General features: G+C 60.5%; 1 protein-coding gene across 1 annotated transcript in view; it reads left to right on the top strand.

Moving 5' to 3' along the window:
• The window catches only part of RAPGEF1 (Rap guanine nucleotide exchange factor 1), a gene marked incomplete at its 5' end in the record, with an annotated part of 110,451 nt that overhangs the window by 77,426 nt on the left and 5,146 nt on the right, over positions 1-27,879 (top strand). The window contains 15 exons of the mRNA XM_080668343.1: positions 567-766; positions 3,035-3,190; positions 11,041-11,313; positions 12,011-12,103; positions 13,622-13,707; positions 16,957-17,068; positions 18,654-18,729; positions 21,277-21,355; positions 22,750-22,866; positions 23,502-23,687; positions 24,369-24,453; positions 24,585-24,679; positions 25,909-25,987; positions 26,061-26,162; positions 27,369-27,466. Coding sequence (XP_080524469.1) covers positions 567-766; positions 3,035-3,190; positions 11,041-11,313; positions 12,011-12,103; positions 13,622-13,707; positions 16,957-17,068; positions 18,654-18,729; positions 21,277-21,355; positions 22,750-22,866; positions 23,502-23,687; positions 24,369-24,453; positions 24,585-24,679; positions 25,909-25,987; positions 26,061-26,162; positions 27,369-27,466 — 1,837 coding nt within the window. The remainder of the gene's footprint in view (positions 1-566; positions 767-3,034; positions 3,191-11,040; positions 11,314-12,010; positions 12,104-13,621; positions 13,708-16,956; positions 17,069-18,653; positions 18,730-21,276; positions 21,356-22,749; positions 22,867-23,501; positions 23,688-24,368; positions 24,454-24,584; positions 24,680-25,908; positions 25,988-26,060; positions 26,163-27,368; positions 27,467-27,879) is intronic.

Below are 27,879 nucleotides of genomic sequence, written 5' to 3'. Positions count from 1 at the left end.
GAGCAGGGCCGGGGAAAGCTGCAGTTAGCTGGGCGCAGAGGAGGGCGGGGGAAGCGCACGGGAGCCGTGGTGCAGAATCCCCGAGGGTGTTCCCGGAACCGAAAGAAGACGGCAGAGCCGGGCTGAGGGTGGACAGCTGTGCTGCCCCGTGTCCACCCAGCCTGTGCCCCTCGAGTGCCTGGAAATCCCGAGGGCTCTGCAGCAAGGGGACCAGTGGCCCTTGTGCTCTGTGAAAACAGGCTTTATTTTTAGAGCAGTTCGAGGCTCACGGCGGCGCTGAGCGGAAAGTAGAGAGTTCCCGGAGATCCCTGCCCCCCCTCGGCCTGTCCGCTGTCACCTTCTCCACCAGAACGCCCCGTTGGTGACGTCAGTGAACCTGCACTGACGTGTCTTTGTCGCCCAGAGCCCAATGCTGGGGCTCCCTCTTGGTGTCCATTCGCTGCATTTGCACACGTGTGCCCCCCACGTCACACAGAGTGGTCTCACTGCCCCGCTGCTGGGAGAGGGGGCCCTCCTGCAGCTCGCCCCCCAGTGCCAGAACCAGGGCTGCCACTCTCTGTCCGCAGTGCTGGCCTACATGCAGCTGCTCGAGGACTACTCGGAGCCGCAGCCGTCCGTGTTCTACCAGACGCCGCAGAACGAGCACGTCTACCAGCAGAAGAACAAGCTGCTCATGGAGGTGTACGGCTTCAACGACTCCTTCAGCAGCGCCGACCCGCAGGACCTGGCGCCGCCCCCCGCCCTCCCTCCCAAGCAGCGGCAGCTGGTAAGCGGCCCCTCCCGGGTCCCCTCCCTGCTGCCAGGGCAACGGGCCTCCAGGAACAGAAGCACCTCCTCCTCCTCCTCCTCGGGGCCGGGGCCTTGGCTGGCGTGGAACCCACCATCTTCCACGTGGGGCTCTCACTTCCCCTCAGCAGCTCCCACGCAGCCTGTCTCCTGCTCTGCTGCTCCCCACCTGGGGGTGGGGGCGCCTTCCTTCCCTGAGCAGCCCATGCAGTTGGGACTGGCTTGTGCTCAGAACGTTTGCTCTCTCTGCTGACACCCTCTTGCGTTTTTTTTCTCTCTTCTCTGGCTCCAATATAGACAGACTCCCAGGAAAGAGGGACTCGGAGCACAGGGCAGGGTCTGTGCAGGGCCATCTGCGGCCCTGATTTACATAACGGGCCTAACGAGACAGCCACTTACTCTCCCCATTGGAGCAGGATGGCTTTAACAGCGCCACGCTGTGGGGCACGGCACCTTCCTCCTCTAAGAGCACCTGTGTAAGGCTCCACGCAGGCCACGGACTCAGCTCTGCACAGGCCGGCTGTCCTGGCAGGCTCTGGGCCAGGCAGGAGAGCACATGGGTGTGCCCGCTGCCTGCCTCTGACCCTCTTCTCTCAGCTGCCAGTTCACTCGCCAAGCGGGCTCTGGTCAGGTGCTGGAACCCAGGCCGCCTGCCCAGCCATGCTGTCCAGAAGGGCACCTGCAAGGGCGTTCTCGTCTCGTTCAGAGCCGCAGGTGCTGCTTCGCCCATATGCTGCCTGTCGGGCAGTGTTTTAACAAGGGGGGCCGGGGTGACCCGCTGGGCCATCCTCTGTCCATCGCCAGAGGCCCTGATGGTGCTGCCCTGACTTTTCTGGGGGGGAGCTGCCAGCTGGAGGACAGGGGTCCCCGGGTCACTCCTCCCCGCCACCTGGGGCTCGGCAGTTCTGTGCCTGGGGCTTGAACCCACACCCAGCCCTAGGAGTCCCCGAGCCTTCCCAATTCAGGAGGCTCAGCGGCAGACCAGACAGAACCGCAGCCAGCATTTTGGGAAACAGCCTGTTTACTGGCGGAAAGGCCAAGCTTGGAGTTGGGAGTCCTGGGTTCCAGTCCTGCCATTCACTAGCCATGATCACGGGTTGTGCTCAGAGCCCCAGTTCTTTACTGTTCTGCCCAGCCCACGAATGCCTGAACATGCGAAAATCTCCTCGGAAGCATAAACACTGCCCCAGAGACCCCTCACCTAAATGTTTGCTTAAACGTCTGGGCCAGATGTCAGTGAGATGTGAAACCCCGGCCCGCTGCGGTGTCACAGGTGCCCGTCGTCATCCTGGGGCATCTTCTCTGTACCGCAGAGCCATAGGCCTCCGAGGGCTTGGGGACAGACCCCTAATGAGCACGCTAGGAGCCAGCCTGTCCGAGAGCTCCCGGACCTCGTCATGCTGGCAGGGCGTCCTGAGGGGAGCCCGGAGCTGGGCAGACGCCACTAGAGCACCTCCGCACACGGGGCTTTCGTGTGGTTTCACACGATTCTCCCCCAGCCCGTCACCCCACTTCCGGTAACCTGAGGCTGAGAGCTGGAGAGACTTCCTTCCGCATAGCCCACCGCTAGAAGCCGAAGGAAGAGTTGGGGACAGCTCCCAGGCACACCGTGTGGCGCCCTCTGCAGGCTGCTTGGCACACCCGCTCTCAAATGCAGACTGGGGAAGTGTTACCACTTTACCAGCAAAAATGGGAGGAATACGTACTCAGGCCCGTTGGCACACGTGCGCTGTGGAAGGCACGGTTCTAAGTGCTTTACATTGACATAGCCCTGCAAGGTGTTACCCCTGTCTTTCCAGAAAAAGCCTGAGGCCCAGGGAGCTTTAAGTAACACCCACGGTCTTACTTAAATGGCAGGGCCCGGATTCAAACCCAGGCAGCCTAGCTCTTGATCTGCTCTCCGCTGAAGTACGAGTAAGACCATGGTCCACACCACCAAGGAGGGCTGGGGCCCTGAGTAAGTGGGAAAGTGGGACTCAAACCACTAGGCCTCCCTGCCCTCTCGCCACCACTCCAGTGGACACAGTTGTGTGAGAGTCAGCTTTAAATCTATCGTAAGGAAGTGAAGGAGGGGCCAGGAGCCTTGGAAGCTGCCTCTGATCCCCAAACTGAGCCAAGAAGCCATCCCTCTCCAGAATGTCCGAGCGCAGTTGGGTTGCAGCCTACTTGGCCTTTGTGCATACACGCCTGACTATTCTCTGCTTTTCTCCCTCCTTCCCGTCTTCTCCCTCGTCCCTCTGTCCAGCAGGCCTCTTATGCTGCTTCTTCCTTCTCCTCTGTCTCCTACTGTGTCCAGCAAACTAAAGTGGCCTTCACCCCCGAGGACAGCAGTGCCACTCAGGGCATCAGTGTGTCCGTCTCTAACTCCTTTCTCAGCCGGCATGGCACCTTGCCCGTGCCCTCGGTGAGTGCTCCCTGCCGCTCTTTGCTCGGCACCTGGTGGATGTGGTCTTCCATTTGTAGCCTGTGCCCTCCCGATGGGGGTGCCGCTGCTCATCGCTGCCTTTGCCCTTCTGCCGATCCCTGCACCGGATGGGGTAGGGTACATGGGGATGGGTCTCTGTGCTGGAGGACCGTGTGAATGGAGGGGGGGGGCGGGGGGGGGAATGGTGGCGGCCACGCTTACAGCCGTATCACTCAGGCATCGCCTGCAGAGACGTTCTGGCCTTTTTGTTCAGACCTCCCCTTGGCCAGCCCTATACGTGTCCTGTGGCCAAACGGGAATATTCCTCACGAAGGAAGCAAAGCCCAGGAGAGCAGGCTGTGCCGGGGCACGAGAGACTTGGAGGTGGAGGGCTGTGTCAGCTTTGGCTGGGTAACAAACTACCCCAAAACGTAGCGGCTTCAAACAGCAGTGACCATTTCTCATTGCTTAGAACACAGGTTGGTAGGGCGATGGTGCTGATCTGGCCCGGGCGGACTTTGGCTGGACTTGCTCGCATCCCTGGAGCCTCAGCTGGGACAGCTGGGCTGACCGCCATCCACACCATCCGTCCGCCTCCACCGGGCCAGCCTGGGCTTGTTCAGGCAGCTGGCAGGGTTCCAGGGAGCAAACGGAAGCGTGGAAGGTACCTTAAGGCCTAGCTCAGAACTGGCCCCCCACCACTTCCACCGCGTTCTCTCGGTTCAGCCACAAGGCCAGCCCGGTTCCCGGAATGGGGAAGGGGATGTGCCTCTTGGTGGCAGTTGCTGGCAGAGGGGATGTTTGCAGCCATTTTTTTAAATAGTACCCTTCCGAACCTTAGGGACAGCAGCCCCTTAGGAAGCATAGTGTTGTCTTTCACTGGAATCTGCATCTGTCCAAAAACCCGAACAGCCGCCGTTCCCCTTTAATCTGTGTCCGTGAGATGGGGGGGCGGGGAGCGGGGGACAGGACAGACTTAGGGAAGGAGCCACGTTCGGGTCCCTGCAGTCAGCTGGTCCTTGCGCGCTTTGTTCATCCTCCAGCCTCAGTCCCCTCCCTGCGTGAGGATTAAGTGCAGTCGTAGGAAACGGCCCGGCACACAGTGAGCTTTGGAAGAGCTTCCTGCTGCTCCCGTGCTTAGAGCTCGGGCTAATGCCTAACCCTGCTGGGACCGCCCTCTCCTCCAAATGAGGTTGCCCCAGGGCCTTTCAGAGACCTAGCCAACCTCGGGGTCCCAGTGTGGTGGTTCCCAGGCCGCGGTGCTGGCCACCATCCAGTGCCTGTCGTGAGGACCTTGGGTGCATTCTTCCTCTGGGTGCCGGGGCCTAGCTCGCAGAGCCCTCCACGGCCCTGCACTTGCCATGGAGAGGGCACACTCCCCACCCCCGGCCCGGCCTGTGCACAGACGCCCTCTGTTTCCGTAGCAGGCACTCCGGCAGGCTCCTTTCACAGATCGTGCAAAACTTGGCCCTCAGACAATTCCAGCTCTTGACTGTATTTTCCCTCTGTGAACAGAAAGTAAGTGTGAATTATCCTAAGAGTATCTACAATATCCCTTTTGAGCAGTTTGGGGTTACAGGGCTGTCAATGCACCGGACTGTTGCTATAGCATGGAAGAAAATAGGGTGCTTTAACTAAGTGTGGGTCTGAGGGAGGCCCAGGCATCCAGCGTCAGAAATATACTAGGTGCTCAGCTCCACCGAGGAGCCCAAGGGAATGAGCTAATGAAGGTGTCTGTTTCTGGAAGGAAGGCCACCCCGCCCCAGGCTCCAGAGCCGTGGGTAGTGCCTGAACGTTTGGAACACTCTTCGTGTGTCCTCGCGACTCTAAGAGGTGCTGCGGACAGAGGGCTGGGCATTGCTCTCAGAGCGGCCCTTTATTCCCGAATTTCTTCATCCCTTGGTCATCAGTCCAGTGTGAATTCCAGAGGGTGCCGCTTGGAACACGGCATGGTCAGATCTGAAGGCAGCTCACACTGTCCTTGGCCCAGTGAACTGCCACTTCGGCCGGAAGGTTCTAACCATCGAAAACCACTTGGCCAAGGGAACTTGTAGACCGCAAACCTGTATCGACTGATTTAAATGGAGGTGGGCGCTGGAAACGCATTGCTGTCCCCTCTTCCTGGGACCCCCGAGCACAGGGCCTCTCCTGGCATGGGCCGGGCAGCAGGAAGGGCTCAGGGGCTGCAGGACAGCGCCATCAGCCTTGTAGTGTTAGAGGGAAAGCACGTGTAATTTAGTACAAGGCGCACTGCCAGCGTTTGGAAAAGAGCGAGGTGTTATAGCTGTTCATTATCACGTGGAGAGGTTGCTGCTTCCTTTTGGTTGTGAGCCCCAGCTGCTTTTCCTCCAGGCTGTCAGGTTAGGGCCTGGACTTTTGACGTGCTTGCAAGCGTGGTCCATCGCTAAGGGCGGAGCAGCAAGTGGTAGGTGCTCCGTGCTGCTGACCCAGCCCAGAGGACTTGCTTCACCCACAAGTATGAGCCCTGACCAAGGAGGCCTGCAGGTCTCTCCTGGCCCCATCACCCTGCTTCCCAGCATCGCATCGGAACAAGCCGCTGCTGATCGTCACAGGACGGCCTCTCTGTTCCCATGAATCAGATGCTCTGGGCCCAGGCTGTGGCCGAGAAACCCATTTCTTCCTCTTTTTCCCTCTGCCGACCCAAGCGGCTTTGGCTGCCAGCTGTCCGGAGAGTTTTACAAGTACTTCCCGTCTCCTGGGCTCCTTGGGGTGTTCGCCCGGGGCCTTAACGCCCTTCCTGCCAAATGCCCTGCTTGTGTGGCCAGCAGTGCCTCTAACATGTGAAGTCTGAGCTCCATCCCGCGGGGAGCCTCGACATGGCCTCGGGGAAGGGGGTGCATGCAGACCAACACCCCTCCTGGGTTTCCGAGACCCTCGGGGACCACCTGAGCCCAGGGCAAAACGGTTAGCCTCCTGCCTCTTCCGTTAACGCTCAGGGCCCTTTGGGGGTCAGTGCCCGCGGACCAGCTTCGGACACAGGAGTGCTGCAGGGGACTCCTGACGCCATGACAGTTTGGCCAGGTGCCGCCCTGGTTCTCAGAAAGGTTATGGGGGTCATGAGCCCTAAGGGTTCTGTCCACACACTCGCCTCGGCTCTCATGTTCTCCAGTGGCCTGTCGACCTGTCAGGCCCTTCCTGCCGCTCTGGGACGGAACACTTGCCCACATGGCAGAGGCGCAGACGCTAGAATGGAGAAGCCGAGCCATTTGCCCAGAGCCTTAAGTAAGAGCTAAGGTTAGACTCCAGATCTCCATCGTGAGAATAGTGTTAAGTTGACATTGACGCAGTGCTGATTTGCAGTCAATATTGAGACCTGGGAGGGCTAGGTGAGAAGCAAAGTCCACACATCGGTCGCCGTCAGAAGGCCTTGGTGGTGCTCTCCCTCCTGGGAGCACGCCCACACCTTCCTTCCCTCTCAGCACGCATCTCCTGAACTCGGAGGGTCCTCCAGAGACTTCAGCCAGGGGAGCAATGGGCAGCGGCAGCTCGTCCAGGGCTGACCCGCTGATCCTGCCTCCAGGCCCCCTTCTCTCTGACTGCTCAGGGAGCCACAGCAGCCCAGCGGGGCCCTCCTGCTGCTTCTGTCCCAAGCCCTCCCGCCCCGCTGTCCCAGCTTTAACAAGCAGCCTCAGAATGGAAAGGAAGGAGAGGCCTTTGTGTGCATGCGTGTACCTCCAAGCTCTGGATGGAGCTCTAGGAGTAAGTGGAAGTTAGGGCCCCTGCGTGCTGTTCAAATCAAACCGAGGGAAATAGTTCAGTCAGATTTCTAGAAATGAATGCAAGTCCTTTTTTGAACGGTAGTCAACCCTTCCGTAAGGAGTGCTGCTGTAGAGGTCCGTCTTCAGTGACTCAGAGCGCCCTCCAGTGGGTTGGAGGTTTTTGCACAAATACAATTAGCCGTGAAACCACTGGCCAAAATGTAATGTTTTCAAGGAAGATCTTGTGATTCAGGTTGCAAAACTATGTCAGATGAGAAGAAAAGTGCTAGGTCTCTACTCTTACCTGTCCCACTACCTGAAATTCTCCCGTGCAAAAGAATTTTGTCCTCTTACATCCTTTATTATAAAATCCACATTAGAATTTTCCAGTGGTTTTAAAAAATAGACTCCAAGAAGTTTATTTAAAAATAGAGAAGATATGTTCTAACCCCACTATGCTACTGAGGCTGCCTTTCTCTGTTAGATGAAGGCAGTGGGGCCGACCAGGGCCCCCTTTGCCAGGCAGAGGGTATCTGCAGGTGCTCGCGCGTCCGCCTCAGCATCTTCCCTTGTGGGAAGTGGAGTTGTCGTAAATGAACACGGGGCATCTGGGACAGTGCCCCGGGGCCTAGGGCAGACCCAGGGGATGGCTTTTGCAGACAAGTTAATCAGGACCAGGAAGGAGAGAGGAGACAAAGCCAGCATTCTTCCCTGCAGCCTCCCCCCTGGAGTGACAAGCAGTGGTCACCTTCCTGGTGACCTAGACGCGAGCGATCGCATCCCATCTCTCAGAACCTGCAGACGCCTCTCTGTAGGCGTCTCCTCCCTGGAGATCAGGGAGGGCTTCCTTCCAAGGAAAATAACCTGGGCCCGCACTGTGTGGACACTCGGGGTCCCTGCCCGAAGGAGGCGTGCTCAGAGCCCGCAGCCAGTGCTGAGCTGTGTCCCGGGAGAAAGCCCAGACCACACTGCAGCCGCGTCCCTCCAGTGTGTTTCTCACAACTGGCGGGTAAGAATCGAAGCCCAAAGCCAGCTGCCCAGCAGCTTGTCTGTTTTGCTAAGTAGCCTCCAAAACACTGACACCATAAGCCTTGCTTGAGCCAGGAGCATGCAGCGATGAGCCATCTCTGCAAACACTTCACGACAGGAAGTCCAGTCGCGGAAGTGATTGCGTTTCCTGTAATTGGTGGGGTTGAAGGTTCTCTAAAGCTTGGCACTCAAGTCACTGTGGAGCAGCCGTTCCGAGCCAGACCCTTTGGCCTGTGGCTCCGGCCGACGGCTGCTGACACACCCTGGCCTTCTCAGACGCCCCCAGTCTTCCTTCTACTCAGAGGGACTCAGTGGCATGGCATGTTGAGGGATCAGGGTTTTCCATTTAAAGATCTGCTTTCTTGCCAGCACAACACAGGGCGCATCCCTGGTCATTTTTGCCGCCAGGACTTGAATGGAAACGAAGTGTCCAGGAAAACTGGTGCCTGGCCAGCTTTGGTGACTTTGCTTTTTAGGATGTGAGTGACCACATGCTAACATGCAAGGCTGTCATCCCTTCCACTCCGAGCACTGGGTGGTCCCCCCAGGTGTGTGTTCTCCAGAGTGGGTGTGGCTCCAGGGTCTCCTGAGGGCAGACCTCTGCATCCTGGCTTCGTAGTCCGTCCAGCCAGGCTCACTGCCTTTGCACACTGGTCATCACAGATACTCAGCCAGGAGAGCTCGCGTGGCTAGGAGGCACGGTCCTACAGAGCTGTGGCTGGCAGTCAGGGACTGTCGCGTGCTCAGGACACTCGCTGAGAGTGAGCCTTCCCTGCCGCCTGCTGCTTCCTCTTTATTGTCAGGACCAGAACCGCCCCTCGTGGAGTTTAAGTGAGATGGTTCATGCAGAACCTTGGGCACCCATCTGACCACCAGGGAGCATCCAGCAAGAGGAGCTGTCATCATCATCATGTGATAGTCCATGTGGCCCTTGGAGGGGTCATGTGATGGGGGGCGGGGGGGGGTGGTACACTCCTAACGGCGCTCCTTCCCAAGAACTGGCTCTGGCGCTCCTAGCTCTGCAGAAACCTTCGGTCCAGACAGGCAGCCACCTCTTGTTATAGAGCCTCAGCCCCGCCAGTCTTCACAGCTATAAATAAAACTGCTGCAGAGAGGCGGCCGTTCCGTCAGAGGCAAGGCCAGGCACCAGCCAGACCCTAAAATAAACTTGGGGCTCTGCTGAAGCGGTGTTTCTGCCCAGCGGCCAGCTCCGCCTCTCTCCCTGCTCGCATGACTAAATAGGATCATGCAGGGCCTGGAAATACCCTGGGGAGGCCAGAGAGACCAGACTTGTGGAAAATGGTTTGATGATGAGCCCCAATGTGGCCCTCATGTCTGCAGGGCCCCCAGAGAGGCCTGAGCTTTCTGGTGGTTAGAGAGCAGTCCCTTGCATCTCCCCGCCCCAGAAGGTACTCCTCCAGCTTGGCTCCGGTCCTAACAGGCTGCATAGCTTGAATACCAGAGCCGCTCAGGAGCCTGAGGGAGGGAGGGGGGGCAGGAGGGTGGGTGCTTAGGCCTGGAGATGCCGAACCTCCTCCCTTCTTGGTGGCTGTCCCCGCTGCAGTGCCTGCCCTGGTGCGGCTGGAGCCTCCTTCCCCAGCTTCCTCTGTGGGCCTGCACCTGGGTAGCGCCTGATGCTTGTCTGCTACCCTCCACCCAAAATTGAGACACTGCTGAGTCCGGCAATGTTCCAGGCGCTCCCGTAATAGCATGAGAAGCAGTCCCTAAGTATTCCTTCATCCAGTACATCTGCGTGGCCCCTGCTAAAGGCCTCAGCTCTGCTGTGTGCAGAGTTCCCCGGTTGGTATTGGGAGGGCAAGGGAGGACAGTGACGTGGATCAGGTGCTTGTCACAGGCCAGGCCGTGCTCAGCGCTCGCAGGGCATCACTGAAATCCACACGGAGCCTGTGGCAAAAGTGCCATTGTTTCATCCCAGGCCCGTGTGGCTTGAAAGTGTGCCCTCCGAGCCCATTACCCTGTCCCAGCTCCGAGAGAAGGCCCCAGCGGTGTGGGAGCCGCCACCCTGAGCTTGTCACATGAGGCCTGTGGAATAGGCCACATGATCAGTTGGGAAGCGTGATGCATTGTGATCACACGGTAACTGTCATGTCCGTGTAAGTCAGGGCTTGTGGGGCAGGGCCTGCTCGGTGCTCATTGCTCAGTGAGCTTGCGGGGCGGACAGGGCGGACAGTGTCGGGACTCCAGCAAGCTCTGGCCTTTTTGTCTCGGTCCCTTCCAGCTGCTATTTGTTAACAAAACACCACAGACTGGGTGGCTTATCAGCAACAGAAACGTGTTTCTCACAGTTTGGGAGCTAAAAGCCCAAGATGGGGGTGCCAGCATGGTCGGTGAGGACCCTCCAGGCCCCAGACTTTTCATTGTATTCGCATGTGGCAGAAGGGCCAACCTCTTTTTTTTTTTTAATTGATTTTAGAGAGATCAGTCCCACTTATTTATGCATTCATTGGTTGATTCTTGTATGTGCCCTGATCGGGGATCAAACCCACAACCTTGGTGTATCAGGATGACCCTCTGACCCACTGCACTACCCGGCCAGGGCTCTCCGGAACTTGTTGCGGGCGCTGTGGCCACTCAGGCTCCACAGCCATCAGCGCGAGAGCCGCTGGGCTGGGCTGGGCTGGGCTGGGCTGGGGTGCAGTAGTGTTTGACTTTCAAGGGATAAATCCCAAGAGGTTTACTTATCCAAAAGGTTCAAAATGAGTCAGCGTGACCCGGTATCTGACTCTGCATGTTGAACTTAGCCACCAGGTTCCTGAAGAACAGGAGGCATAGGGTGGGAGTGTGACAGCAGAGAACCTGACCCCCTTACAGAGCGGGGCCTGCTGTCCTTGGGGCGTCCTGCCGTGGAGACCCTGAGGACAGCGCTGGTCAGTGTCCAGGCCTCTCACAGGAGGATGGCGGGGGTGGGGGGGAGGGAGGGAGGGGGGACTAGGCCAGAGGACCCGGGGCTGGTTGGGCCTCCACGGAATTACTGTGACCAGCCTGTCAGAGCTCCACTGAGTTAATCTAATCACTTTCTCTCTTGTCTGTTTTCTTCTTCCCATCTCCTCGTTTGTGTGTGTGTTCGCTTGGATTCTCTAGTATAAATCTGTGTTTAGGTCCTACTCCCAGGATTTCGTGCCTCACAACCAAGCTTCCGCACAACCTTTCCTCCCGTCTACCTCCTCTTCCTCTCCACACTTCCCACCTGTCCACCAGTCTCAGAGCTCGGACGTAGCGCGGCCCGCCGCGGCCAGTCTGCCTCCCAGCACCGCGGACGGGCCTCTTCCGTCTTCTCAGGAGAGCACCTTTCATGGGAGCACTGTCTGCCTTCCTTCTGAAACCTCTCTCCCTGACTCGCCCCCGACGCCTTCGGTGAGAACCCCGCACACCCGTGCGGGCTGCGTGTGTGAGAACGCGGTGTCCCCGCTCAGGAAAGCGCCTCCACTCGCGGTCATGTGTGGGCAGCCCGGCTAGGCAGGTCCCCAGGCGGACAGCCGTTCCTACCGAGTCCCGACAGCAGGCTCCGAGTCCCGCACGTGGGTCTGCGCCCCCGAGAGGCGGGGTGATGGTGAGCACGAGGCAGAGGCCGTGGCTCGCTTGCTGTTTGGTGGTGAGGGAGGCGCAGCCGTCACAGACGTGCCTCTGGTTGTGTGTGGTGCTGAGTGCGGGGCCTACTCTCCTGCGCTGGCCACGGGCTGCGACCTTCCTCCGGGCCGGCAGGTAGGGCCGAGCAAACACAGGCAGGGCATCTTCACAGCTGCCTCTTTCCCTCCATTATTCCTCCCCCACGCTGGGGACCCTGCTGTCCCCACCACGGCGGAGTGGGGAGGGTGCGCCTCCGAGGGCAGCGAATGGCCCTGGGCCTCTTTGGAGAAGAAGCCGCAGGAGGCGTGTGAGCCCTGGAACACCAGCACGAGGTGGCCAGGCAGCTTTGGCTCTGACCTGCGTGCACGCTGCCACCCTCTCCTCTCCCGTGGAAGGAGCGCCCGGCTGGGCTCCCGCAGGCTGCCCTGGGCCCGAGGCCGGCTGGAGGCCGTCACATGTGCTTTCCTCTCGTCCTTCTCCCCAGAGTGAAAACGCCAGTGCGGAGGCTGGTGGGGGTGAATACGTCAGTCTGTGCTCCTCTGGCCAGAGCAGCGCGGAGCTGGCTCGCTCTCGAGGAGTAAGTAGCCCCGGGCTGCCCTGGCCCAGCTTCCGTCTGGCTGAGCCTCTCGGTCACTAGCAGGCCGGCCCGTGGGAGAGGACATGGCTGCTGTGTAGGTCTTCCCGTGGCTTCCGCTTCCGTGCATGCGGCACTCCGTGAGCCGGGCCGGTGGGTCTTCTGGAGTCTGTGGGGCAGCCTGCTGATGGCCTGGCCACGTACCGCGTGCTCTTGGGACTTCCTCTGTCCCATCTTCTAGTGTTGAGGTCCACCCTCCATCCCTCTCCCATAAGGGAGGGTCTCTCCCCGCACGGAGCCTTCCACACCATCGCCCCCTCCTCCTGCCCAGCACCCCCTGCACCCCTTTGCCAGCTGCTCCCCCGGCAGCGGTGAGCCTGGCAGGTAGCCCCATGGTGCCTTTGCACACCCCCCTCCTGAGGACCACCTAACACTGCCACGTTGTACTGCTGTCCCCGCGCCAGTGGGGCCAGGCCCAGCCGTTCCGTCGGGGAGTCAGCTTCCAGGTTTTGCTGCAGCAAAACATGAGCAAGTTCAAAAGGCTCAAAAGTAACTCTCCCCAAGGGGATCCCCACGGGGTCCTAGATGTCCACACAGGCTGCCCTGCTTAGAGTTAGCAAGTCCCTAGAGTATTGTGGGGTTTTCAGTGCAGTCGGCATTGACCCCGTGTGTGGGAGCTGGGCTGTTTCTCCCCTGGAGTTCTCACCTCACCTATGGCCTCTGGTGCCCCGCCCCCGCCCCTGGCGTCACCCCGGGCTGGCCCTCCAGAGCCCGCCCCTCCACCTGGTGCATGTCCCACGTCGCCCGCCGCCCTGGGAGCCTCTCCATGACGATGTCACACAGGTTCTTGCTGCCGTTCTGTGCGGCCTTGGTGGCAGACCGGGGTTGCCGAGTGCCGTGTTGTCGCTGAGCGGGGTGGGCGGGTTCCCAGGGAGAAATGAGGCTGCTGGGGGAGGGCTTGCACTCATACACGGGAGCAGCTAGACCCTTTGGAGCCAGCCGTGGGAGGCCACCGAGCACTGGGTCCTGAGCACGGTCTTCAGCCAGGTCAGCGAAGCCTTGCTGCCCACCCACGGCACGGTGGCTAAGGACACAGGTGTGGGAGGTAGAGAGCCTGGGTTTGGGTCGCTGCAGCCTTCTGGCTGTGTGGTCTTGGGCAGGGCCCTTCATTTGTCCCATCCGCTGTGGGACAGGGCCTCGGTGTGACAGCAGTGCCTGGCTGCGCTTTGCTGAGTGGTATCGGCTGGGACATCCTTTCTTCCACAAGGTGTGGGGATGGCTTCATCTCGGTTGGCAGCTGGCATGTGTTGTAAGCGGTGGCACCTGCACTGTCCCAGGGGCAAGATGCTAGTTGAGAGGCCCTGTGATGTCTGTAATGAGCCGCGTTCCTGGGTAGCTGGCTCACATCTTGGACCCTCCCTAGGAACCTGCACTCTAAAGCCACCTGCAGGCAGGAATGCTGGGAAGCAGATCGGCCCCGCGTGGGCACCTGTCAAACCCAGCGCTGACTTCTCTTTTCAGGAATCGCCAGCTGTGAGAGATGGGCATCCCAGAGATCCCTCCTCGGTCGGCAGTGCGCCCGGGAAGGAAAGCGGAGACGGAGAAAGGTAGGAAGTGATCGCGGGGGCCCCGAGTCCACTGGCAGGAGGCTGCAGCGACTCACACCCAGGCTCTCTACCTCCCACACCTGTGTCCTTAGCCACGGCGCCCTGTGGTGGGCAGCACAGCTTCCTTTTTTTGTGACTCAGTTTTACATGCTCAGGGTAGAAAGCATGAAAGTACAGAAAAGCGCAGGAAAACAGGAAAAATCACAGATAACCCACCCTGAAGGCCGTCATTCTGTCCTGCAGCCGGCCATTACTTGTTGGTCACCTGCACACCGTTATCCACCTTACTGACTGCCGTGGCGGGCTTTCGGGTCCCAGGCAACGTCCTCGACCTCGTCCAAGTTCAGGTGCAGTGAGGGAATTAAAAACATCCCCCAAAGTTTTTACTGTTTATAGATACGCTGTGTATAGTGTATTTTTACACCATTTGAAAGTAAGTTACAGAGCGACTCTCGGCTCCTAAATACTCCGCATGCCCCCCGAAAATTTTAAATGCCTACCTGATGACAGTATCATGTCACACCTAAGAAAATAATACACTTCCTCATGTCAGCATACTACCTTACAGGTCCCTGATTCTCCCCAAATGTACGGCTTATTTTTTTGGAACCAAGATCAGTCAGGAGTCATCGTTGCATTTAGTTGTATGCCCCTTTCACCTCTTGTAGCATTTTGGTGTTAGCGTAAGGAGGCCTGACCAGGTCTGAAACGGTAGGAGATTTCTCTAGTGTGCTCTTACAGGGTATACTGAGCAGGGCCTGCACCCGCAGCTTCATGGTGGCACCCCTGTGGAATGTTCCATGCACAGGGTGGGCAAGAGGAGGCTTACCGTTATGAGGACATGAAACACAGTTTATTCTTGTATTGTTATTTATTAACTACTAAAGGCCCGGTGCATGAAATTCGTGCACTGGGGGGGGGGGCGTGTCCCTCAGCCCGGCCTGCACCTTCTCATAGTCCGGGATCCCTCAGGGGATGTCCACCTGCTGGCTCAGGTCTGCTCTCCCCAGGGAGCGGGCCTAAGCCGGCAGGCAGACATCCCACTCGCCGTCCAGGACCCCTCGCTCCTTACCACCCGCCTGCTCGCTGCTCCTTACCACTCAGCTCATTGCTCCTCAGCACTGCCGCGGAGGCAGGAGAGGCTCCACCCGCTGCCGCTGCACTTGCCAGCTGTGAGCTCGGCTTCTGGCTGAGCGGCGCTCCCCCTGTGGGAGCACACTGACCACCGGGGGAGGGGGAGGGGGGCAGCTCCTGCATTGGGCGTCTGCCCCCTGGTGATCAGTGCGCATCATAGTGACCGGGCATTCTGGTTGTTCCGCCGTAACGGTCGCTTAGGCTTTTATGATACAGACTAGAGGCCTGATACATGAAATCCGTGCAAGAGTAGGCCTTCGTAGTCATGGCTGCCTCTGCCCTCACAGCCCCGGCTGCCTCTGCCCTCGCAGCCCCGGCTGCCTCTGCCCTCGCAGCCCCGGCTGCCTCAGCCCTCGCAGCCCCGGCTGCCTCTGCCCTCGCAGCCCCGGCTGCCTCAGCCCTCGCAGCCCCGGCTGCCTCTGCCCTCGCAGCCCCGGCTGCCTCTGCCCTCGCAGCCCCGGCTGCCTCTGCCCTCGCAGCCCCGGCTTTGTCCGGAAGGTCATCTGGAAGGTCATGGACAGTCATTCCACTGTCCAGCCGATTTGCATATTACGCTTTTATTATTATAGATTGTATTAGTTTCCATACAAACAACTGTAATCCTACTTTTGCCCACCCTCTATTCCAGATTTTCCTCCCTCTTTAGCCCAAGGTTCAACTACCTCTGGGGTCCTGGGTGTAAAGCTAGGCCACACCCAATGTCATTGTCAGGCCCAAGCGTAAATGGTTGAAGAGGTGGCAAAAATAGCAAGAGGCCAGAGAAAACGATTAGAAAACATCCTTTCGGGGCCCAGCCTGCGCTCAGCCACTGCTCTGTGTCCACACGGAGTCTGCGTCACCTGCCAGCTGGGGTCCCCGGGTGCTGAGTGAGGGCGGTGGGTTTTCTGGCTTAACACCCAGTGGCAGAGTGTGCCTGTGCCCCAGACAGCCGCTCACGGGGCCCGTCTAGCTCGTGGGGCCTGAAGGTGCCGCTTCTCAGAGTCCGATGGCCTTGCAAAGGAAGCAGCGGCGGGCACACTTACTGGTTGGAAACAGTGCTGGGATGTTGTCCTCTCCCCATAAAAGCCATCCCACAGACGACCTTGACAGAGAGGCGTGACACAGGGTTCTTCCCAGGACCACGCAGTTTTGCTCTGGCCCATCGTGTTGGCACAGGCTTCTGTCATAGGCACTTAGGGCAGCCAGTGCCCACAGGATCCATCCTGAGAATCCTAAGTGTAAATTGGGAATATGGGAGAACACTCGGGGAAAGTAAGGCATCTATAGATCCAGTGCCCATGCCCCCCAAATGTCTCCCAGCCACCCACCTGCTCCCGCTGGGGGGTCCCTCCTCCCCCTTCGCCGGCCCACTCCTGCTCGGCTCTTCAGTCTCGGCTTGTCTGCCCCATTCTCGGGCTTCCCCTGCCTTTGAGACTAGGCTGGGGCCCTCATTGTTTTTTATTTCTTTTTTAAATATATTTTTTATTGATTTCAGAGAGGAAGGGAGAGGGAGAGAGAGAAGTAGAAACATCAATGATGGGAGAGAATCATTGATGGGCTGCTTCCTGCATGGCCCCTACTGAGGATTGAGCCCAAAACTCGGGCGTGTGTCCTGACCGGGAATCAAACCATGACTTCCTGGGTCATAGGTCGATGCTCTGCGGAGCCAGGCTGGCCAGGCGACCCTGCCTGTTTTAACGTCTGTGTCTCCTGCGAGACCCAGCGCCCCAGGACAAGGGCAGGTCTTCCGCTTTCACGCTTCTGCTCAGTAACGGCCCTCGGCAGTGACGTGGGCAATGGCACCAAGGTCACGCGAACTCTCGTCCATCCTGCCTGGCCATTCGCTGTTCCTCTCCTTGAGCACTGACTGCACACGGTGGGCCTTGACAGGGAGTAACTGAGACCAGCTCTGAGGGAAATAGATCAGTGGAACCTTCTCCACCCCCTTGCTTAGCCCTTCCGTTTGCAGCTGGGTCACCCAGAGAGCAGAAATGTCCCACGGTCGCCTGGCTCCGGAGGGCGGCGGGAGCAGGTCTGGCTGCTCACTGTAGCCGTGATCAGGGGCTGCACGGCTTCACCTCCAGACCTCGGAGCCAGGGCCTGTGGCGCTTGCAGCACAAACCACTTGTCCCTCAGGGCCCTGAAGTCACCAGATGGTCCCGAGTCGGCTCAGTCAGAGGAGGAAGTGGACGAACTATCCCTCATCGACCACAGTGAAATCATGGCAAGGCTGACGCTCAAGCAGGAGGTGGGTACCTCGCAGGCCTTGGTGCAGAGTCTGGACTCTAGCCGCTGACGAGGGTGAGGGGTTTTGAGGAGAATGGAACCTTGAGATGTACCAACTAGAAGGGCCCAGGTGAGGTGTTGGCCCTCCAGGTGGCTGCCGGGCTGTGGGCTCCGTGCACCCCTTCCATCCTGGCTTAGCGCCCCGGCCACCGGGGTGCCGCCAGCCCCTGGGCAGATGGATGAGTAACAGGAGAAAGTGTGGCCATCTGGCCAGTGATCTTGGGAAGGCTAGGGGTCCCCTCTGAGCCCCAGGTGGATGGTTTGTGAGAACAAAGTCCACGCAAGGTGCTCAGCACAGGGCCCTCGTGTTATTGATAGAAGGACCCACCAGTTCCAGCAGGCGAGACACGGCTGTTAGGGGTCTCAGACTGCCTCCATCCTGAGCTTGTCAGGAGAGCTTATTGGCAAAAACAGTCCCCAATCCTGTCAAATCAAGGGGAGCTGCCCTGAGAGCGCTTTGCGTCTCCCCTCTGCCCTGCGGTGCTGGAGACACGAAAGAATGGCAGTAACATGGCCCGTCCTGAGGTTGTGACCACGATCCTGGGCTCCGACTCGATGCAGCACAGACACGTGGCGGGCGGATCCTGCCCTTTGCACACTGCGGGCTGAGCGGCCAGGCAGGCAGGGCTGACGGGGCGCATGGACAGCCGGCTCCTCTGCAGGAGAAGAGCTGGTTCGTGACCCTTCCCAGAAATCCCTTCGGAACAGTCAGGGCATGGCCATAGCCACCCCCACTCTTAGCTGGAGATCCCAGGCACATTGAGGACGCGAGCCCAGGAGGGAGAGTGAAACCCAGGGGGCGTGTGTGTCTGCAAGATGGACTCCGGGAGCCCACGAGCGAGGTTGTGCTCCCTGCGGTCACAGCAAGGGCTTCAGGCGGCTCTCTGCGGCCTCTGTGCTCCCCTGGAAACAAGGCTGTTTCCTCAGCTGGCAGGCGTCACTCACAGGCGTCAGTCCTGTAAGCGGTGTCAGGTGTAACGCAAATGTCTTGGTGACACTGTACACTCTGCTATGACAGGCTCCCCGGAAGGACCCGGGACATGACAAGTGCGTCTCCCACCTGGGAGCAGATGTAGACTTAGGGCAGCTCGCTGCCGCGTTGGGAACATGAGCAGCTCGAGATAGTCCCGCTGCCTCAGTTATCCTGGGAGAGGCTGGGACAGTCCTGTCTGCCCGCCCTGGGGTCCACTGTCCCCGTGTGTGAGAACCGCCCTCCTCGCCTCCCTGACCCATGGGTTGGTGAACAGGGACGGTCGAATGGTGCTGTGTCCCCCTGACCCAGGTGTGTCTCAGAGCACCGTGCCCCAGGCCGACAATGTCTGGGCAGCCTCAGGGCCATGCGCCTCCCAGATGGTCCACTCTGTGCTTGTCTGCCCAGGGCAGGAGGGAGGGGCGTGCCTGGCCTCCGCAGCGTGGCCACACTGGTCCCGGCTGAGGGAGAGCTGGGCAGAGGGACCCGCGATCTCTGGCACAGCGTCGTCGTCGTGGTGCCGTCCCTGCCCGTGGCTCTGAAACTGGCCTCCCCGGCTGCGCTGTCGTCCTTACAGGGTGACGACGGGCCCGACGTCCGGGGCGGATCCGGGGACATCCTGCTGGTCCACGCGACCGAGACAGACAGGAAAGGTATGGCAGTGCCTCCACGGTGGCCTCTGTCCGTGTCAGCTCCCTGGATCTGGGCGCGTCCTGCTGTAGCCGACCATCGGCCTGCCCTCCCCCACCCTCCCCCTGCCTCTCCCGCCCTCTCCGCCAGCCCTGAGTGGATCAGGAGGCGGTGATCCTGGGTCATCGGTAGTTGGAGCCGCCTGGGGAAGCAGCAGTGAAAGCCAGGCCTCCGCTTCCCGCCCTCTTGGAGCGTGTCCCCCTTTGGTGCGAGGTGGTGGTGGCCCCAGGACCCACAGGGTCGGGAGGGCACGTTTCAGGCGCAGAGCTCAGCTCCACAAACGGTACCTCGGGTGAAAACGTGCTCCATAATCGTGTTAAGGTAGCTCGCAGGTGGCCTTTATACTTTCCCCGACGTTTGTGCGACATTATTGCAGACTAGATGGGGTTGCATTCATGTTCGCCCAGGGGCTTCAGCCTGCAGCAGGGGTGCGGCCTCCCCAGGACGTGTTCCCGGCCCCTGAGGGTGAGGAGCCCCCTGTGGGGCACCACCAGCAGGCCGGAGAGCTGTCCTTCCACGCTGCGTTCTGCCAGGGAGAGAGGAGGGCCCGAGGAAGGCCTGTGACCTTGGTCAGGACGGCGACTCTCAATTTCCTTTTACGTTTTAAAAATTGTTATAAGAAGGAGATAACCACAGTGCTAAAGTAAGGTGTGGAAGGAATTAAAACATCCTAGTCTTGAAACCCTAACTCCCCAATTTTGTTTTTGTAGATAACCGAATCCTTATAGCAGATTTCTCAAAATATGATTCTGTAAACTGTTAAGTTATGAAAGTAGTACAAGAACAATGTTTAACATTGCAGAAAGTGTGAAAAACAGAAAAAGCAGAAATGGCTCCCACCGACTCACACAGCCACTGTCTTGTCCTCCAAGGTGTCCCCCCTGGTGTCTTCTGTCCAGGGCAGAGCACAGGCCTGGAGACAAGTCTGAATCCTGGCTGTGCCCGTCACAGACCCGGGTAGCCACTGGGCACAGCTCCCCTCTCAGGCTCAGCTTCTGAAGAGGTTGGTAGTGCCCAGAGAATGTGATGATTGAATGCACGGACACGGAACACGTCTGCACAGAGGGAGTCTCTGGAATGTCCCCTCTCGGCCTTGGGGACAGCCGTGGCTCTGCTCTGCAGGGAGCCCTCCGCGCCTCTGCCGGCATGAGGACCGATTTTCCCTTTTGCCCAAAGGAAAGGGCTGAGGGGAGCTGGCTCCAGTCCTCAGCTCCGAGCAGCGAACTCCGCTGTCCTGCCCGGTGCAGCCAGCTGTGTCCAAGGCCAGAGGGGGTCCCACAGGCAGGGCAGCCAAAGACTTGCAGTCCCTGCCAACTGCCTGGGCGAGGAGGCGAGGAGGCACCACGGCCAGCTGGGCTTCTGCTTGGTTTTATTAACGGGAAGACTTTGAGGCTCCAGGGCTCCAGAGCCACCTGTACCTGGGACGGATTGCTGAGGCTGGGGCCGCACAGACAGCTCCACAGGTGGCTTCCTACGGACCGGAGACCACACTAGTGGCTTTGGCCTGGGAGGCCCCGCAGCTCCCGGTGTGCAGACGTGGGTCCCGTCTTCCAGAGCAGGCGTGGGCCCATCTCGCTGCCTTGCCCATCCTCTGAACAGAAGCCCAAACTTGACATAGCGGGTGGGTTTGGGGCCCAGGCAGCAGCCTAGTGTGACGCTGTGTTCCCTGCTGTGACTGCAGCCTCGACCTCCCCATAACACCTGCTCTTCCAGCTGAACCCCCAGTTCAGACCCAGGTGCGGGAGCAGGAGTTCCTTTTCCTCTCCTCTGTCCCGGGAGTGTCTTCAGGGGCAGGGGCAGGAGCCAGGTTCGGCCAAGCCTGCACTCTTAGCCGGAAAAGTGGGGAGCATGAGGGTTTTCCACCGCGGGCGCTAGGGGTGAATGAGAGAAGGTGGGGGAAGGTGGCCTGTGTCCCAACCAGAACCTCTCGGTAGCGTGTGTGCGGACATGAGCGCAGCCTCACGGGGAGAAGCGCGTACTTTGGAGTCGAACTAGGACTTGAACCTCAGCTCCAGCTCAGAAGAGCTCTGACATCCACAAGCCTGGCTGGGTTGTCTGTCTCGGGAGTGACCTGCATTTAAAACATTTCGCCCCTTTTTTTCAGTGTCAGGGACTTTGTGGCTGGGAGGGGAGGCAGCCGCACGTAACGGGGCTGAGCCCTTCAGAGGAAGGGGGTCGTGTGGGAGCTGCCAGCCCAGGTGCCCGACTGCTGGAGGCGGCTCCTCCGGTGGGCCTTGCCCTTCCCTGGCACCCGAGCGTGCCACCGCGTATCCCAGCGGCGTGCCAAGCTCTGCCTCTTCAGCCTGTCCTTAGCTCTCCCGTATGGAAGTTCCCAGGGCTTGTCCTGGGCCCAGCCTCCTGAAGGCATTACCTCTGACTTAGCTCCAGAAGCCTGCTGCTAAGGTTGAGTGATTCTCCGTGCCTGTGACTAAGGCCCTTTGAGTGGTGGGGGCTGAACTCTCTGTGTCTACCAGGCGGGGCATATTGTAACCACACGTCCTTCCCTCCAGATCTGGTGCTGTACTGCGAGGCCTTCCTGACCACGTACAGGACCTTCATCACCCCCGAGGAGCTCATCAAGAAGCTGCAGTACCGATATCCTTCCCCTCCCACTCCCCGCAGGCCCAGAGCTGGAGAGGGCACGGGCCATGCAGGGCAGCGGGCGGAGGGGCGGCCCCACGTCCGGCTTTGGGGCCTCAGGCAAGGCTTCCTCTGCGAGCCTCCTTGCCACCTGCCAGAGGGCTGCGTGAGGTGTGCAGTGCCTGGGACAGTGAGGCCGCGGTAGCAGGTGGCAGGTGGTGATGGGTGATTCTGAAACCATTAGAATGGACGCCCTGAGGGCAGGAACATGGCGGCCCCTGCAGAGACCCAGCAAGTTGGCCCCTGCAGCTTCTGAGCTGAGCCCCAGGGCGTTGGGGTGATGGTTGCAAATGTGTGGGATGAGGGAATCGAGACTCAAATGAACAGCCTTGGGTAGGCATGGCCACTCTGCCTGGTGGCACACGTGGCTGTGGACAACTGCACATCCATGACAGAACGGGCTCCCGGGCCCATCCTGCCCTCACAGTGGGCCAGCCCACGGTCCATTGCCTTTTGGCCACGTCCTTGAGTCACAGCCTGTGACTGCCATCTGCTGGACAGCGCTGTCACTTGGGGTAGGAAGTCTGGGGTTCCAGTGCTCCCTTCCATCCTTTGTGCTCTGAGGCTTCCCCTGCTGGCCTCCTGTCTCCCACAGCCTGCCTTCCGCTCTCCCCGTGCCCTTGCCCTGGCCCTAGGCCCTGGCCCTCAGCCCTGAAGTGGACCGTCCAGTCCACAGAGACAGGCTCTCTTCAGCCTCACACGTTCAGTTGCTCACAGGCCTGAAGCAGCCAGTAGTCGTGACTCCCACTTGCTGAGTGCTCGCTGGTGCTGGGCTGGCTGCTGATAGGCATTCTCACGTCCTTCCCGACACTCCGGGTCACCAGGTAGCGGCAGGCAGATCAGGGAGGGGTCTGCAGGGGATGGCAGAAACGTGGCCCTCAAGGCAGAAAGCGTGGCCTCGGGAGTTGCTGGAGGAGGCGGGGGGCGGGGTGTTCTCGGGCTTTGGGAAGACATGGGAACTCGTGGCAAGAGTGCAGGAAATGCCTCTGGGCTCTGCGCCTCCCCCAGCCCGGGGCCTAGGCGTCTGCTCGTGACCACTGTCCGCTACTGGAGGCTCAGCAAGGCAGCCCTGGCGCTTCGGAAAGCCGAGCAGGAACTGCGGTTGAACCCGACAGAAACCGGGCCTGGGCGTGTGGTGGAGACGGCTCTGCAGGCAGGAGAGGGAGTGGCTAAGGACAGTCTGAGGTCTGGGTTGACACCCACTTTACAGGCCTCTGCCCACCACCCCTCGCCTGCCCGCGGTGGCAGTGCCGCACTCCCTGGCACGTGGTAGCCCTCAGTAAATGGTGGCTGGCAAGGGCGGCCCTTGCGCTCATGTGCCACGTCCCTCCGTGTGAGAACAGCTGTTTCTTTAACCCACGCTCCACATACGAGAAGTTCTCTCCCTTCGCCGACACGTTCAAGAAGCGCGTCAGCAAGAACACGTTCTTCGTGCTGGTGCGGGTGGTGGATGAGCTGTGGTGAGTGCTCTGCCCTCGGATCGCGGGCCTCAGGGGCGGCTTCCCCCTCGCTCGCCATCCCGTCACGTCCCTCCTGCTGCTCCCCGGCTGCATGCCCACAGCTCTGGACAGGGCTCCCCGCCTGCTCTGAATGGCCCGTCCCCGCAGGCCAGCCCGGCCCTGCCCTGGTTCCGGTGGGGCCACGCTCTGCCCCTCCTCGCGCGCGGGCTACAGTTCCGTTATCGGCAGCACCCACCACGCTGGCCCTCCCAGGCTGGGAAGGAAATGCCAGGCCCTGCCTTCAGGGTGCTTCCCTCGTGCCAGTGCACAGCCTGGCCTGTGCCTCCAGCTATGGCGAGTGCCGTGCACGGGAGGTGCTGGGCGTCCTGGGGCAGCCAGTCTGAGGGGCCAGGACCGTTAGGGAGTCCTCCCCGCAGAGCCAGGAGGCTTCCCTGGGGTTTGTCTCCTCAGCCCAGGCCCAGCATGGCCTCCAGGCCTGTCTGGGGCCAGCAAGCATTTGCTGAGAGGACGGTGGTCACTTGTTACCACTGGGCCACCCCAGCACTTGCAAGGATGCGGGCACTGTCCCCCTCCCTGTGGCAGCAGCGCCTTCCCTCCTCGTGGCCCTGCCTCACCTCGTGGCCCTGGCCCTGCAGCCTGGTGGAGCTGACGGAGGAGATCCTGAAGCTGCTGATGGAGCTGGTCTTCCGCTTGGTGTGCAACGGGGAGCTCAGCCTGGCCCGCGTGCTCCGCAAGAACATCCTGGACAAGGTGGACCAGAAGAAGCTGCTCAGGTGTGCCAACTCCGACCAGCCCCTGGCAGCCAGGGGCGTAGCAGCCAGGTGAGCCGCCAGCCGTCCTCCCAGGCCCGTCCTGCCCCTGCCTCCTCTGGTGAGAGCTATGCCCAGCAGCTGCCTCTGCACCCCGTTTCCTTAGTGCAGCTCCCCAGCCCCAGACTCACACCCCAGTTCTGCCAGGCCCTGACGAGGTGGCTCAGGGACAGCCTAGCGGGTTCCCTGGGCGCTGGGCCTCTGCCCCGGGGTTATGTTGCATGGCGAGACACCTTTAACCAGGAACTGGGACACCAGGGCGAGTGGCCGCTCACCAGGGCAGGAGACAGATGGACGTGCCTTAGGCTGTGGTCAGCTCTGAATTAATTTCCTTCCCAGCACTCAGGTGGAGCTGTTAATTCTCACCCAGCCCTGCTGTGCCATCCTGAACATTCCTAAGACCCTGTATGTGATTCCAGTCTGTTGTCTGCCCCTCTACCCCAGCCAGAGATGTTTGTTAGTGACTGTCTCTGCCTGCATTCCTATGGCACCATCTCTGTCCCCCTGTGCCCTGCGTTCTCAGGCAGCTGAGCTGTCCATGGGCTCACAAGGGGACCTGCAGGACCCGCCCAGCAGTGGCAGGAGACAGGGGCCAGCACCGTGGTCCAAGCGGTCGCTCCCTCCAGTCCTAGCTCCGAGGCCCGCTCAGCTCCAGCTGCCCCTGTCCATTCACCTCGGGCGTCTGTCTTCCAGGCCGGGGACCCTGCATGACTTTCACAGCCATGAGATAGCTGAACAGCTGACCCTGCTGGATGCCGAGCTCTTTTATAAAATAGAGGTACGCGTGGGGCAGGGCTCGGGGAGGCTGGCCCTGCCCGGGGTGCCACCGCGGCTTGTCCCTGCAGGAGGGAAACTCCCATCACAGGACAGCCAGCGGGCCCAGCCCCATCCAGCTACTTCCTTTTTCAGATTCCGGAGGTTTTGCTTTGGGCAAAGGAGCAGAACGAGGAGAAGAGCCCCAACCTGACCCAGTTCACGGAGCACTTCAACAACATGTCCTACTGGTGAGGCCGCTGTCCTGCAGCGCTCTGCTGCTGCATCCCTCCGCTCCTCTCAGCCCTGCGGGCGTTACTGTGAGCGGGGCAGCGGAGGAAGGGGCACCGGGGGCAGAGGTGGCTGAGGACCCCGGCGCGGCAGGGAAGGGTCCTGGAGCGAGTGGCGGTGTCTGCATACACGGGTGACATTGGGCCCCCGCACTGGTCCCTGCAGTCTCCCCACTGCCAGGCGGGCAGCCTCAGGGCCCCTCACACTGACGGCCTGAAAGCGGGCCTGCAGCAGTGGAGGCCATTAACACTTCGGTGTAGCCTTTAGTCCCTAAAGCACAATGGAGCCCGGAAGTGTAGTAATAATGTAACATAGAACAGGACTGTCGGCTCTTCAAGGCATGACTCAAAAGCACCCACAGCCTCAGCATCAGAGAGGTGGTCAGGGCGTGGCAGCGTGCCGTCCTCACTGCACACCGCCCGCCGCTGCACCGAGGGGTGGCCGAGACCTTTAAAAAGCTCCAGGGGCTGCTTGTTGGCGAGAACTTGGGTCGTCCCCGCCTTTCCCTCCTTTCTCCCCAACATGGGGCACGGTCGTTTGTAGGTACCCATGGATGGCCTTGAGCCCGGCCACAGAGGGCTCCCAGCACCCCCCTGGGGGTCTGCCGAGGCGAGGGTGCAGGTGGGGCCCCGCAGAGCCACAGTCCTCAAGGTGGATCAGTGCAGGCGCCCTCCAATGGGGCAGAAGAGGCAAAGCAGAAGGGACCCTCCTCCCAGTGGCTGGCAGGGGCTGTGGGGAGACCACAGGCGTCCGGGTCACCGAGCGGTCCTTGTGCGAGGCCAGCCTTTGCCTTGGGTGCTGAGGTTCTGAGCGGTGCCCTCGTTCACGTCTGGCAAGGTGGCCTCTGAGCCCACGGGCCTGCCCCGCTGAGCTGGTCCTGAGGCCGTGCAAGTCCATCCAGTGGGGCTGGCTCAGCTCTGCTCAGGAGAGCTCCGCGGGCATCCTCAGAGCCCGCCTGGTTGCAGGTCCCATCCTGGTGTTGGGCACCAGCCGCCAGATCTCAGGTGGCCTGTCGCCTACCCCCGGGATTCTGGGAGTCCTGAGAGCCAAGACCAGGGCTGCAGTGGGTGCTGCCAAGCCCAGGGCACTTGCTACAAGCCATGGGGCGTCCGGCTGGGCCGTCTCCACCAGGACCACAGGGCCCTGAGGGAGTGCAGTCACCTCCGCTCTCCTTCCCCGGTCCCTGCAGGGTCCGCTCAATCATCATGTTGCAGGAGAAGGCCCAGGACAGGGAACGGCTGCTCCTGAAGTTCATCAAGATCATGAAGGTAACCGAGCCCCGCCCCGAGCCTGCGCCTCCGCCCTGCCCGCCCCGCCCTCACGGCCCGCCTCTCTCTGCAGCACTTACGAAAGCTCAACAACTTCAACTCCTACCTGGCCATCCTCTCGGCGCTGGACTCGGCGCCCATCCGCAGGCTCGAGTGGCAGAAGCAGACCTCAGAGGTGAGCTCAGGACAGGAACGGAGACCTGGGCTGGGTCCCTGCTCTGCCAGTGCCCTGCTGTGTGGCGGGGCAGCCCACCCTGCCTGCCCTGGTCTCTAACCTGCAGTCCTTGGGCCCTGAGGGGCGGTTGGTGCTGGGGTGTCACATCGCACTGTCCTGCAGACGGCGCCACAGGCCGGTCCCAATGCACCTGCCTTCCTTCCCTCGGCCTGTGCTTCTAGAAGGCCTGCTCTGGGCGGGCTGCATTAGGCATGCTATTGGGTTTCTTCAGGGTAAGTGCTAAAGGGAAAAGGGGTGTTGAATGAGCCTGGGTCAGGGAGGCCCCTGGGGAAGTGTTGGTGAGGCCAGACCCTGAGTAGGAGCTTCCTGGGAAGGGAGGGGAATGCCCATCAGGGCCAGAGGGGTGCACAGACTGGTGCTGGCGCCTCAGGTAGCAGGACAGGGTCAGTGTGGCCAGTGGCCATGTCGCTGTGGGGGACTGGCCCTGATCACTGTGGCCTTGGGGGCCTGGCAAGGGACTGGACCTTTATTCTGTATGGAGGCCAAGCCCCGGGGCTGATCATTGGCTGGGCCGCCCAGGGCTGTGTGGAGGTGACAGGAGAGGACAGTTATAAAACAGTATTGTTTGGAGAAGTGGGACGTCCACACCAGTCGCTGCAGGAAAGCATGAGGTCCTCGGGAGGCAGGGATGGCTTCTTGGAGGAGGTGACCATCAGGGTGAGAGGCACCTAGCAGGCAGAAAGGCAGGATCGGCTGAGTCTCCCAGACAGGAGCCCAGGCTGCCTGCAGGAGCAGTGAGGTGAGGTCACCTGCCACCCCGGCGGACTTGGCCTTGAGAGCAGCGAGAACAAAGGAAGGCTCGGAGCCGGAGTGGCCGGTGCAGTGTGGGCTCTAGAGGTTCACTTGGGCTGCAGTCGGGCACAGCCCAGCGGGAGCCCGAGGTCCAGGTCCCGTGCACGGGCGGGTGCTGACGGGGAGGAGACGGGGGCCGAGCAGGCACAGCAGGGCCTCTGCCAGGTGCTCCAGGGAGGTGGCCCCTGAAGGCCTGGTCTCCCCACGTCTGGGCAGGGCCAGTTCTGGGTTGGTGTGTGGGGGTACCCTCGAGCCTTGGCAGAGGGTGGGTGACAACTTGCTCTGCGAGGAGGGGCGGGGCTCAGTGCCCACCGTTGTCCCAGTGCTCACAGACTCCACGTGCCTCCTGCACAGGGCCTGGCTGAGTACTGCACACTGATTGACAGCTCGTCCTCCTTCCGCGCCTACCGGGCCGCCCTCTCGGAGGTGGAGCCGCCGTGCATCCCGTACCTGTGAGTAGAACCCCCGCCGGCTCTGCCCCTCGGTTGCTCCCTGAGGAACCCGCGCTAAGGATTCCAACCAAGACATTTATACTGTCTTAATTCTAAATTGTGTAGCAACGAGTGCCTTTTACTTTTAAGCAGAACAGCGGGGTCCAGTGAAAATGTGCCGTCCCCGTCCCGTTCCCACTTCTCCCTGGCCTGCAGGCAGCACGGACGGGCGCGGACAGGCGGTAGCGTCCTTCCCCCGCAGTACATCGTGCCACATTCCAGCAGGCCTCAAACTCGGCCGCACGCCACCGCCACCTGAGGGCCCCGGTCACCCCAGGAACCCTGAGAGCACTTGGCATGAAGCAGCTCAGAGAGCGTGTCCCCCACGTGGGCCCTGGAAGAGGGAGTACATAGGTGTTTCCTGGGAGGGGTCC

The sequence above is a fragment of the Plecotus auritus genome (assembly GCF_963455305.1).
Source record: "Plecotus auritus genome assembly, chromosome: 5".
Classification (NCBI taxonomy): Eukaryota; Metazoa; Chordata; class Mammalia; order Chiroptera; family Vespertilionidae; genus Plecotus; species Plecotus auritus.
The sequence above is the reverse complement of the archived record's forward strand: the minus strand, read 5'-3'. Positions and strand labels throughout refer to the sequence as shown.